This window comes from Papio anubis, chromosome 17, assembly GCF_008728515.1.
Source record: "Papio anubis isolate 15944 chromosome 17, Panubis1.0, whole genome shotgun sequence".
NCBI classification, from domain to species: domain Eukaryota; kingdom Metazoa; phylum Chordata; class Mammalia; order Primates; family Cercopithecidae; genus Papio; species Papio anubis.
In genome coordinates, this window is record NC_044992.1 from 31,228,834 (window position 1) to 31,242,986 (window position 14,153).

At 36.4% G+C, this 14,153-nt stretch overlaps 1 protein-coding gene across 13 annotated transcripts in view; it reads left to right on the plus strand.

Moving 5' to 3' along the window:
* Positions 1 to 14,153, plus strand: part of BCAS3 (BCAS3 microtubule associated cell migration factor) — a 704,563-nt gene that overhangs the window by 227,040 nt on the left and 463,370 nt on the right. For all 13 annotated transcript variants that reach the window (XM_017950665.3, XM_017950664.3, XM_017950669.3 and 10 more), the window contains exon 13: positions 7,849 to 7,942. In XM_017950665.3, the coding sequence (XP_017806154.1) occupies positions 7,849 to 7,942 (94 nt within the window). The remainder of the gene's footprint in view (positions 1 to 7,848; positions 7,943 to 14,153) is intronic.

The following is a 14,153-nucleotide window of genomic DNA, read 5'->3' on the forward strand; positions in this document are numbered from 1 at the left end:
ATATTCCCACCAGCACTGTATGATAGATAGCAGATTACCCAGCTGAATCCGTGGAAGCTGAAGAAAGTGGTACAATATCTTTAAAGTACTGAAATAAATGAACTGGCAGCCCCAAATTCCATTTGTAGTGAAAGTATACTTCAGAAATGAAAGGGAAATAAAGGCATTCTTAGAAAAAAGGAAAATTAAGGAACCTATCACTCACAGACCAACTCTTAAAAATGGCAAAAAGAAGTTTTCCAAGGAAATGACAATAAAAGAAGGCTTAGAACTTGAAAAATGAAAGAACAACAATGGGGTGGGTAAAAATAAAGGTATATGTAAGATATCCTTAATGAATTTATAAGATTATATTTGATGATTGCATTAGAAATTGTAACATCATCTGATGTGTAGTGATCAATGTATGTGTAAGAAATACTTAATATTTTTATATTTTTAAAAATGGGGACATAAATTGAACCTTTTAAAAATCAAAATTTGTGCTACAGTGGACATGATCAAGAAAATGAAAAGACAACTCACAGAAGGGGAGAAAATGTTTGTAAATCATATTTTTGATAAGGTACCAGTATTCACAATATATAAAGAACTCTTATAACTCAAAAATAAAAAGACTACCTAATTTTCAATGAGCAATGGATTTGAATAAACATTTCTTTGAAAAAGATATACCTGTAGCTGATAAGCAGAAATTGGGACCCTTCTAACCTGCTGGTCAGAATTGTGCATTCGCTTTGTAAAAGAGTTTCAAAGTTCTTCCCAAAATGTTAAACAGAGTTATATGACTAATGTATATCCATGATAAAACTCTGAATATTTGCAGCATTGTTTGCAATAGCCAAAAAGTAGAAACAATCTAAATATTCATGAACCGATGAATGGGTGGATAAATAAAATGTGGTATATGCAAACAATATATTATTATTTAGCAATATAAAATATACATTTTAGTGGCATTAAGTACATTTGTAATGTTATGTAATTATCAGTACAGGTACTATCCCTTTCCAAAACTTTTTCACCATCTGAAACTGAAAGTCTCTGCCCATTAAACAATAACTTCCCAGTACTTTGTTTCCCAGGCCCTGGTAACCAGCATTCTACTTTCTGTGTTTGAATTTGCCTGTTTCTAGGTGCATCACATAGTGCAATCCTAAAATATTCGTCCTTTTGTGTCTGGTTTATTTCACTTAGCATAAATATTTTCAAGGTTCATACCTGTTGTAACATATATCAGAATTTCATACTTTTTAAAGGCTCCATAATATTCCATTGAATGTGTATACTGCATTTTGTTTATCTATTAATTGATGGACATTTGGCTTACTTCTACCTTTTGCCAATTTTTTTTTTTTGAGATGGATTCTCACTCTGCTACCAAGGCTGGAGTGCAGTGGCGCGATATTGGCCCACTGCAACTGCTGCCTCCTAGGTTCAGGCGATTCTCTTGCCCCAGCCTCCCAAGTAGCTGGATTATAGGCACCTATCACCATGTCTGGCTAATTCTTGTATTTTTTTGTAGCGACACAGTTTCGCCATGTTGGCTAGACTGGTCTCGAACTCCTGACCTCAAGTGATCTGCCTGCCTTGGTCTCCCAAAGTGCTGGGATTACAAGCATGAGCACTCGTGCCCCGCCACCTTGAATAATGCTTATGTGAACATTGGTATACATGTTTCTAATTGAGTCTCTACTTGTAGTACTTTTGGTTATGTACCTAAAAATCAAATTGCTGGATCATATGGTAATTCTATATTTAATTTTTTGAGGAATTACCAAACTATTTTTCACAGTGGCTGGACCATTTTACATTCCCACCAGCGAATGTCCAATGATGGATAAGGGTCTCAATTTCTTGTGTATCCTTACCCCAACACTACTTATTTTTCTTTTTTAAAATAATGACCATCCTAATGAGTGTAAAGTAGTATCCCATCATGGTTTTAATTTGCATTTACCTAAGGAATAGTGATGTTAAGCCTCTTTTCATTTGCTTATTGGCCATTTGGTTATTTTTAAAAAATTGATGCATAATATTTGTACATATTTTTGGGGTACATGTGATATTTTGTTATTCGCATAGAACGTGTAATCATCAAATCAGGGTATTTAGGATATATATCACCATAAGCACTTAGCATTTCTATGTGTAGAGAACGTTTCAAGTCCTCACTACTAACTGTTTTTAAATGTACCATGTGTTGTTGTTAACTATTGTCACTCTACTATGGAATGTTAGAACTTATTCCTTTTATCTAAGTGTACATTTGTACCCAACCTGTCTGTCTTCATTCTTTTTTCTTTTTCTTTTATCTGACTGGATTAGTTTGAAAGGCCTGTCTGCTTTCTTCTGTTTTGTCTAGTCTATGGTTGAAGCTTCTCAATTTGTTTCTTTTTTTTTTTTTTGAGATGGAGTCCTGCTCTGTCACCCAGGCTGCAGTGCAGTGGCACGATCTCAGCTCACTGCAAGCTCTGCCTTCCAGATTCATGCTATTCCCCTGCCTCAGCCTCCTGAGTAGCTGGGACTACAGGTGCCCGCCACCATGCCCAGCTAATTTTGTGTATTTTTTAGTAGAGACGGGGTTTCACTGTGTTAGCCAGGATGGTCTTGATCTCCTGACCTCGTGATTCACTCACCCCGGCCTCCCAAAGTGCTGGGATTACAGGCGTGAGCCACCGTGCCCAGCCTCACTTGTATTTTTATGTCATTCATTGAGTTATTCAGTTTCAGGATTTCTGTTTGGTTCTTTCTTATGAGATCTATCTCTTTGGTGAATTTCTTTTTCATATCCTGAATCATTTTTCTTATTTCTTTGTAAATGTTGTCTGTGTCTGCTTGTATCTCACTGGGTTTCTTTAATATCAGTATTTTTGAATTCTTTTTCAGGCATTTTGTACATTTTTTAGGGAGGTTAAAACCTATTGTTGGAGAATTGTGTTTCTTTGGAGGTGTCGTATTTCCTTGCTTTTTCATGTTTCTTGTATCCTTTCATTGATATCTGTGCATCAGGTGTAACACTTCTAATTTTTTCTTTCTTGAGACGAAGTCTCACTCTGTTGCCAGGTTGGAGTGGTGCAGTGGTGCAATCTCAGTTCACTGCAACCTCCGCCTCCCGGGTTCAAGCGATTCTCCGGCCTCAGCCTCGCAAGTATCTGGGACTACAGGTGTGCGCCACCATGCCCAGCTAATTTTTGTATTTTTAGTAGAGACGAGATTTCACCGTGTTGGCCAGGATGGTCTCGATCTCTTGAGCTCCTGATCCACCCACCTCGGCCTCCCAAATTGCTGGGATTGCTCACTTCTAATTTTTAAAATTGGCTTTCACAGGGGAAGGCTTTTTCCTGTTTTTTTTTTTTGAGGAAATAATGAGAAGTTATTTTTAAATTGGTAATACATAGGAAGATGATAAATCAAAGGAGTAGGTAGCAGATGCAGGTATAGTCAATCAATGAGCTGTATTTTACTGGAATTTAATCAATATTAACCTGAAATAGATGATAAGTTAATATGCATATTGTAGTCCCTCCAACTACCACTAAGAAATTACTCAGAAAAAGTAACAGAGGACTTAAAATATTAATGCTAAAAATATTTTCTAAACACAGAAGAAGAAGACTGGAGGAACAACAAACACCTAAGACATATAAACATACATAGCAAAATGGTAAACTTAAAATCCAATTATAGCAACAATATGTTAATGGTAAATGTGTCAGACCCAAATTGCTTCAGATTCAAAGACCACTTGTTTGAAAATAAAAGGATGGTAAAAAATATGTCACGTGCTTTAAAAATTTTAATGTAAGACCTCAAACTGTAAAAATCATAGTAGAAAACCTAGGAAATACCCTTTTTGACATCTGCTTTGGTAAAGAATTTTTGGCTGAGTCCCCAAAAGCAATTGCAACAAAAAACAAATATTGACAAGTGACACCTGATTAAACTAAAGAGATTCTGCACAGCAGAAGAAACTATCAACAGAGCAGACAGACAACTACTGAATGGGAGAAAATATTTGCAAATGATTTATCTGATAAAGGTCTAATATCCAGCATCTATAAGGAACTTAAATCAACAAGTAAAGAACAAATAACCCCATTAAAAATGGGCAAAGGACACAGACAGACACTTGTTAAAAGAAGACATACGTGTGGGCCAACAAACATTTGGAAAAATGCTCATCATCTCTCACCATCAGGGAAGTGCTAATCAAAACCACATGAGATGCCATCTTAACACCAGTCAGAATGGCTGTTATTAAAAAGTCAAAAACCAGCTGGGCCTGGTGGTTCATGCCTGTAATCCCAGCACTTTGGGAGGCCAAGGCGGGCAGATCACGAGGTCAGGAGATCGAGACCATCCTGGCTAACACAGTGAAATCCCATCTCTACTAAAAACACAAAAAATTAGCTGGGCATGGTGGCAGGTGCCCATAGTCCCAGCTACTCGGGAGGCTGAGGCAGGAGAATCGTTTGAACCCGGGAGGCAGAGGTTGCAGTGAGCCGAGATCATGCCACTGTACTCCAGCCTGGGCGACAGAGCAAGACTCCATCTCAAACAACAGCAGCAACAACAACAACAACAACAACAACAGATGCTGGTGGGGCTGTGGAGAAAAGGGAACACGTATACACTGCTGGTGGGTGTCTGAATTAGTTCAGCCACCGTGGAAAGCAGTTTGGAGACTTCTCAAAGAACTTAAACAGAGCTACCATTTGACCCAGCAATCCCACTAATGGGTATATACCCACAGGAAAATAAATGGCTCTACCGAAAAGAGACATGTACTTGTATATTAATCACCATGCTGTTAACAATAGCAAAGATATGGAATCAGCCTAACTCCCCACCAGCAGTGGATTGAATAAAGAAAATGTGTTATACATACACCATGAATACTACACAGTCATAAAAAGAATGAAATCATGTCCTTTACAGCAACGTGTATGGAGCTGGAAGCCAAAATCTTAAGCAAATTAATGGAGAAGTGAAAAACCAAATACCCCATGTTCTCACTTACAAGTGGGAGCTAAACATTGACCACACATGGACATAAACATGGAAACTATTAACAGACACTGCGGGCTACTTGAATGGGGAGGGAAGAAGTAGGAGTATGGGTTCCTACTGGGTACTATGCTCACTACCTGGGTGCAATATACCCATGTAACAAACCTGCACATGCACCCCTTGTATCTGAAAGTTGAAATTTTAAAAATATGTCATGTAAACAATAACCATAATAGAATTAGAGTGGCCATGGTAATATTAAAGACTTTACATCAAGAAGTATTACTAGAGTAAAAGAGAGACATTTCATTCACAATAAAGCGTCAATATAATAAAACAATTGTTAATACACAACACAGATAAAAATTCTTTTTTCTTTTTTTTTCTCAGTGATACTTGTTCTGGAAAAACACTATTAATATGTACAATTAATAAAACAATTATTAGCATATAAATACCTAACAACACAGCCCCTAAAAACATTGAACAAAATCTGACAAAATTGAAAGAAGAAATTGTAGCTCTGGTTTTTTTTTTTTTTTTTTTTTTTTGAGACAGTCTCACTCTGTTTCCCAGGCTGGAGTACAATGGTGCGATCTCGGCTCACTGCAACCTCCGCCTCCTAGGTTCAAGCGATTCTCCTGCCTCAGCCTCCTGAGTAAGTGGGATTACAGGCACGCGCCACCAGGCCTGACTGATTTTTGTATTTTTAGTAGAGACAGGGTTTCACCATGTTGGCCAGGCTGGTCTCAAACTCCTGACCTCGTGATCTTCCCGCCTCAGCCTCCCAAAATGCTGAGATTACAGGTGTGAGCCACCGTGTCTGGCCCAATTTTAGCTCTGTATTACAGCTCAAGATTTCAATAATTTATTCCTCATTAGTTGATAGGAGTAAGCACTCTGTAATTTTCCCCATGCATGTTAGTAAACATGTACGACTATTTCTCTATTAAAAAATAATTGATAGAACAATTAGATAGAAAATTAGAAAAGACTTAGAAGACATGTTTAACACTATTTGCTAACTTGACCACCCCAAACTGCAGAATGCACATTATTTTCAAAAACATCTGGGACATTCATTGTACATGATAGAACAGATGCTTGGCCATGAAACAAATCTTAATAACTTTAAAAGGATTAAAGTCATGCAGAGTATTTCTCTAAGGACAATGGAAATCAATAACAAAATTCAATTTGGGGAATCTCCAAATATTTGGAAATAAAACGCACTTGTAAATAACTCATGGGTCAAAGAAAGACGCTTAGGGACATTAGAAAATATTTTGAATTGAATGAAAATGAAAACAACATATAAAAATTTATGGAGTATACCTAAACTATGGTATTATATGGAAGAAAATTTATAGCTTTAAATGCTTATATTAGGAAAAGAAAATGGCCTGAAATTAATAATCTAAGTGTTTCCCTTAAAAGATGATAAAAAGAAGAGCAAATTATAACCAATGTAAGACGAATGAAGCAGATAATAAAGATCTGGATAGAAGTTGATAGAACAGCAAACAGTGAAATATTGGAAAAGTCTAAAATTGGTTATTTGAAAAGATCAATATAATCAATGTATTTGTAGCTAGATTGAATTGGAGGTTCTAGCTAGAGCAATAAGGCATAAAGATCGGAGAGGATAACGTTCCAGACATTTTTATGGTGGCTTGTTGTGATGGTTTTGATACTGTATAGCATGATTGAACTGTAAAGTTAAAATGGGTAGCTTTTATGGTATGCGAGTTGTATCTTTGTAAAGCTTTCACACACACAAATTTCACACACACAAATCTCGGTGCTTAAGTAGATTTTTTGGGGGGCTATATTTGCAAATATGTTGTAACTGATAAAATAACTGTTTTAGTCATTTACTGTGTATCTTTCAGGGCAGGAATAACTTTTGGTTTATAGTCTGAGCTCTTAGCAGAGTATTTTACACATAGTCGGTCTTTAGTCTAACATGTATTTTTGAAAGAAAAAAAATAGCATCGCCATTGTAGGACAACGTCCAAGGTTACTTAAAATCAAATTTCTCTGTGTCTAAATACTATGATCCAAAATTGGTGTAATAGGTTTGCTTTCTGAAATATTAGATAAGTAAAATAATTTTTAAAAAGTTTTTGAACTTACAATGGGAAATTATATGGAATGTAAATTATATTTCAGTATAGCCTTAAAAAGAGGAGTGAGTAAAAGAAACTCCATTTGAGATACAGAGGTACCTATTCTAATGTACCTCTGCTTTTATGATTTGATAGTCGTTTCAAATATGTTCTATTTCTCTCTATAAACTAGGAGTTGAAGAACACAACTTTCATTCTATGGTATGAAAATGTTACTGGATGATTTCTCTATACACCTGTTTGTTTATGGTTAACAAATTATGTTGTTTTCCCCCTGTTCTTATATTTCAATAATGGGCAAAAAATTGTGATTTTCCAGCAGATCCCATAACACAGTAAGACCTGTATTTCCTGTCCTTGGATAAAGCTCTAAGTGATTACATTTTGTAAAGAATTGAAAATAGTTGATTGTATCTTTTTTTTTCCTTCCTCTGAACCTATACTTGAAGAAGTAATTGTTTCTGTCATCTACAGTCAAGTCAGCTGACTCTTTTCAGAGTTTATATGACTGATGTGCTTGGGGGCATGTTATATCTCTTCCTCAATTCTAAAGTGGAATTCTTTCCTTATATTGGCAGGAATAATCTACTAGAGTGGAAACATGTTATTTGGTCAGTGGTATTGTGATGTACCTTCTTACAGTCTTCAAGCTTGGTTATTGGTGAGAAAATATTTACCTCCATTTGTCTTTATTTCTTTTGTGGAGGTGCTTGTGAGTGAGGATTCTGACAGTGATGGCATTGTGGCCCACTTCCCTGCCCATGAGAAGCCAGTGTGCTGCATGGCTTTTAATACAAGTGGTAAGTTCTCGCTCTGTCTTTTTTTTTTTTTGTAGACCATTTATACAATGGGTTTTTCAGCCAAATATGGAATATGGAATGTGACTTTTCTTCATGTATCAGTGTATATCAGAAAAGTTATTAAGTCATTATATTGAATAAGTGAATTTATAATAAAAATTTACTACCCCTCTAAAATCCCACTAAAATTAGTTTTGTTCTCAATAAAGTAGCTATTAAACAGCAGCCATGTAAGCAATGCTGTTGAGTTACATTGATTTCTGTTTATAATTACTCCAAGAACTTCAGTATTCCAAACTAGAATATTAATACATACGAGCAGTGTCTTTTTTGCAACTTGAAGTTTCTGTGTAACTTACAACACTTTGTAAGCTAATTTAATTTTCTCGTTTATTTTTTTAGTGGTGCTCTTTTTCTGTTTCTTCTTAAGGTTTACTCCTTACATTTTGTTATATCTTTTTAGTTCCTTTTAATATAGCATAGGATTTGTACTCTTAATTTTCTTTTCACAATATCCAGAGTAATTGTCTTATTTAAATTCTGCATTTGCAAGATTTTTAAATTTTTATTTAATTTTACTATTTTTTAAAAGAAGATAAAGACAAAGTCTCACTATGCTGCCCAGGCTGATCCTGAACTCCTGGCCTCAAGCAATTCTCCTGCCTTAGCCTCCCAAAGTATTGCCACCATGCTTGGCCAGATTTTTTTCATTATGATAATGTTTTTGTATTTCTCTGTTCCCTGGATATCTATCTGTTTAACTGGAAGTTAAGTCTAGAGGTATAAACCCATTCAGGCTAAGGAGTTTGTGTTTGTTTGTTTATTTCTAAACGTTGTAAGTATTGCTGTCTACATCATTTCATCCCAATAGGAGACACATTATTTTAGGCTGTCTCCCTGTTTGTGGTGCTATATTTGATCACAGGAGTAAGGTAATGACTATCAAGTATCTACATAATTGGAAATAGATTTTTCTTATGGATATTAGCAAGTACTCTACAGTATGTCATTTTGACATTATTTCTGATGCAACTTTTAAATTAATAATTTTGTTACATTGAAGGTTGTAGAATGGTGGGTTTCGTTAATTCTGTCCTGGTCTCTGCATTTGTTGGCTGTTACTCTTCTATAGAAAATGTTTTCTGTCATCAGCCAGGAGTAAACACCATTTCTCCTGTATATCAAAAGTGGTATAAATGCCTAATTCGCTCTCTCTGTTTTTGTTTTAAATGACCAATCTTCACAGTAAGGAGTTGGTGTAATACTTCCAGTGGTAGGAAACAAGTTACAGGTTGAATACTTTATATCTGAAATGCTTGGGCCAGAAGTCTTTCTGACTTTAGATTTTTTTTTTTGAATATTTGCATGTATAATGAGTTATCTTCAGTGGAACCCAAGTCTAAACACAAAATTTATTTGTTTCATGTATACCCTATACACACAGCCTGAAGGTGATTTTTTTTTGAGGCGGAGTCTCGCTTGTCTCCCAGGCTTGGAATGCAGTGGCTGGATCTCAGCTCTCACTGCAAGCTCCGGCCTCCCGGTCCACTTCATTCTCCTGCCTCAGCCTCCCGAGTAGCTGGGACTCACAGGCGCCTGCCACCACCCGGCTAGTTTTTTTTTTTTTGTATTTTTTAGTAGTAGAGACGGGTTTCACCGTGTTAGCTTGTGGATGGTCTCGATCTCCTGACCTCGTGATCCACCCGTCTCGGCCTCCCAAAGTGCTGGGATTACAGGCTTGAGCCACCGCGCCCGGCCATGATTTTATACAATATTTTAAGTGATTTGTGCATGAAACATAGTTTTGACTGCATTTTAACTGAGACTTTGTACATGAGGCCAGGTGTGGATTCTCCAGTTATGGCATCATGCCAGTGCTCCAGTTTTGGAGCATTTCAGAGCATTTTGGTTTGCGTTATAAGAAGAATATAAATTTTTGTGAGGATTTTGGTTTTTCAGATTAGGAATGCTCAATCTGTATTTTAAAAATACTTCGTAAATAAAACTGCTCTCTTGTTTTCAGAGCTGGTATAGTCATTATAAACTTGCAGTCTTTTCAGATCTTATCCATTTGGTTGATGTATCTAAGGAGCATGCTATTTTTAATCTTAGTTTTCAGAAATGATTATATCACTGAAAATTGATGGGAAAAGCCCATCCTTTTCCCCTTCTTTTCATCTTTTCAAATAAAGAATGATAGTAAGAGATTATCATTATATAGAGATACTATTTTATAAAGCACTTTGAATAATCTACCCTCTAATCTCTTAATAAGTCATCTTTGATTAAGGGAACAGGATTTTTATAGTGATTGGTAATCAGTAGGATTGATTTAATTAATAAAGGCAAGATTTATTGAAATTCTCTGAGTGTTGCAGGAATTAAGTTAAATGTGAAAAAACAGCCTGGAAGTTATGTCACTTGTAGCAGTCCACTTGGAATAACCAGTATGACTCATATTGATATTCCATCTGTTATGTCAAATCCTCTTTGTGTTACTGTATATTTCATATAACCCTATAGTGCTTCTGACACTGGCAGCTATATTTTCTTCCTATGACTTTGCATTCTAAGAAGAACATATAATATAAAGAGTGTTGCAGTCGTCTCTTATCGTCATCCACAATTAATTTGCTATCATAAAATGGTTTCATAATTTTGATCTACATTTGCCATTTGATTTCTGTGACCTCTCATATTTGTGTTTATACAATAAGGTTAAAAATAGCAATATTTATACCTATTTTTCTGTGTTGCTGGGACACTAGGTTTATAACTCTATGATGTAATTTATTTTGTGACAATCATTTGTTTAAATATTTGTTTCCCTTGCTAACTTCTCTGTTCCTCCTACAAAGAGATCAGATGTCATTAATCTTTGTGTCTCTAAAGCTGTCTCAGAGTACAGGAAACCAGCACGGCTTCTGAACCACTCCCAATGCATGGCGGTACTTGCCAGGGTGCATGGTAGTCTCTATTTTGACAATGAAAGTGATAGTTCAGTTCAGTACTTTTTAATACTTTTTTTCCTTCCTTCCTTCCTTCCTTCCTTCCTTCCTTCCTTCCTTCCTTCCCTTCCTTCCTTCCTTCCTTCTCCTCCCTCCCTCCCCTCCCTCCCTTCTTTTTCATGTTTTGAGATGGGTCCTCTGTTGCCAGGCTGGAGTGCAGTGGCCCGATCTCAGCTCACTGCAACCTCCGTCTTCCAGGTTCAAGCGATCCTTCTGCCTCAGCCTCCTGAGTAGCTGGGACTACAGGCGTGTACCACACCCAGCTATTTTGTGTGTGTGTGTGTGTGTGTGTGTGTGTGTGTGTGTGTGTGTGTGTTCTTTGTAGAGACAGAGTTTCACCATGTTGGCTAGTATGGTCTCGATCTCTTGACCTCATGATCCACCTGCCTTAGTCTCCCAAAGTGCTGGGATTACAGGCATGAGCCACTGCGCCCGATCCTTTCCTTATTTTTCTACAGAAATTTTGATGAGAGTCTACTAAAGTTCTTCTGGAATTTATTCACTTTGAAATGGTTCATGGTGTATATAGTTTCCTTGTTCTGATATTACATAATTGTTTCATATAGCAATCTATGAAGCCTGTTAGTATCATTGGAAGTATTCCCATATGGAGATGCTAATTAGTTAACTGTACCTGTAAACTTGTGAGTGATGAAAATAATGGTTATTTTTATATCATTTCACATTTATATATAATTCTCTAAATATTGCTTACGCTTCAAAATTATGATAGAGCCTATAATTTAATACATTAACTAGAAAGCACTTATACTACTTATATTTTAATTTTTTAAAATCTTAAGTATTTTATTTTGTGTTTTAATTTCATTCTGAGAAAGTGGTTCTTAGGCTTCATCATATTGCTAAAAGGATCCACACTACAAAAATGTTTTAGAACCTTTTATTAAAAAGGTTGAAGCTTGCTGGTGTGATTTCACCTGTGATTTCACCTAACACATTGGAAGATGCCTCTTTCACTAGTAACTCTATTCACCTTGTCTGGCTAAGTCTTGGTGATTCACTTAATAAGAGATAGTCCCTATGCATAGAGTCTGTTTGCTGGTTAGTTGCAAATGCACAAATAGGGTCTTAAGGAAGGAAAACCCTTTGTGGAGTAAGGACAGCATGCTAGCAGATAAGTATTAGCCTGGTTTTGAGGTACTGGAGATAGTTCTTCAAAAAGAAATCAATTCCAAGCTGGGACCTAGAAGATATTTAATTAGAAAATAATGATTCAGTGCCTGGCACCATAAATATTATTTGAGTAAAAGAGGCAAGAAAAATATGGCACATTTGAAATAGGTTGTGAACCATAGTCTGTATAGTGGACTCATTAGTTTGTTGTGCACAGATATGTTTTCCAATGTGTCCGCATTTCTGCAACATTTTATAAATCCTTCATACCTGTTTAGATATCTGTATTCAGTGGAGGGTTTATAACTCAGCAGCCACTCATACAGTTGGTTTGCACAATGCTTTATAGTAGCTGGTAAGCAATTACTTACAATTCATCTTAATTATTTACTTTCAGCTTTGAGTATTTTTGCTGTTCTGAATATTGACTGATTACTTGATTATGAGCAAGGATGCAGAAAATGCTCAATTCTCAATGATTTGGAAGTCTGGATTTTTTTCTTTCTTTTTTTAATTAGCAAGTGCTAGTCAGTAGCTACCCAGCTTCGTACAAAAAGTCATTGGGGTTAGCCATGGCTTCTAACCATTAATCAGCTTGTATCATTAGGTGACATTTTATTTTGCTTTGCTAGTTTCTGGTTCATATTTACTCTTCTAACCCTTTTGATTGGTATACATACATATACACACACACTCATAGAGGACATGTTTTAGTGAGGAAACTGCACTGCTATTTGTAAATGCATAGATACCTCAGTAGCTGGGTTTTTTCCCTTAAATTATTATTTGTCTTATAGTTTAAAAAATGTTTTTGTGAGATAAAATGATGTGTTTTCTAGCACTCTTCATTTAAGTCCTCCCCACTAGTAAATCATAAATTTACTAATGTGATTCAGAAATGCAGCATTATAAAATGAGGTAGGAGCTGGGCACATTGCCTGTAATCCCAGTGACCCAGGAGGCTAAGATGCGGGGACCAACACTCGAGGCCAGGAGTTTGAGACCAGCCTGGGCAACATACCAAGATCCTGTCTCTAAAAAAAAATTGTTTTAAATTAGCTGGGCACAGTGGCGCATGCCTGTAGTCCCAGCTACTTAATTGGGAGGCTGAGATGGAAGACTTGCTTGAACCAAGAAGTTAAGGCTGCAGTGAGCTCTGATCCCACCATTGCACTCTAGCCCGGGTTACAGAGTAAGAGCCTGCCTGGAAAAATAAAAAATAAAAAATTAAGTAAATTGAGGTGGTTCTCTGCACACTGGCTGAATTATGTTTGTTAGGTTCTGAACTTTTATTAATTGGCATTTTGTACAAAGACACGTAATTTCAATAGGCCTTAATGCAGTAGTAACGTTTTTAATTTAAATTGGCTTTTTCGAAAATATAACTAATAGATCCTCCAATGACATACTCCAGTCCTTCTTTACCTGTACATGTAAGCATATATGTTTTTAAATTTATATTAGGAAGTTTTAACCATCTAATAATTCTCTAATTTGGTTAAAGGCATTTTCATGGGGCATGTAATATGGCTAATAATAACAGTATTGCTTGTTAGAATACTTCTTACTAGTTTAGGGAAGTTTATGTACAACAAACAAAACATGCCAAAAAGTTGATTGCGTGATTTTTGTTTTTAAAGCTGATCTTACTCAAACCAGTTTACCTGTGTTTGTCACTGTTACACTTAAGAATATAAATAAATTCCTTTTAGTCTCCATCCATTCGTTTATTCATTCATTCATTCGTTCATTCATTCATTCATTCATTCATTCATTTTTTGAGACAGAGTCTTGCTCTGTCGCCCAGGCTGGAGTGCAGTGGTGTGATCTCGGCTCACCACAATCTGCCTCCCAGGTTCAAGCGATTCTCCTGCCCCAGCCTCCCGAGTAGCTGGGATTACAGGTATGTGCCACTGCACCCAGCTAATTTTTGCATTATTTTTAGGAGAGATGGGGTTTTGCCATGTTGGCTAGGCTGGCCTTGAACTCCTGACCTCAGGTAATCCGCCTGCCTCGGCCTCCCAAAGTGTTGGGATTACAGACCTGAGCCACTGCGCCCAGCCCTTTTA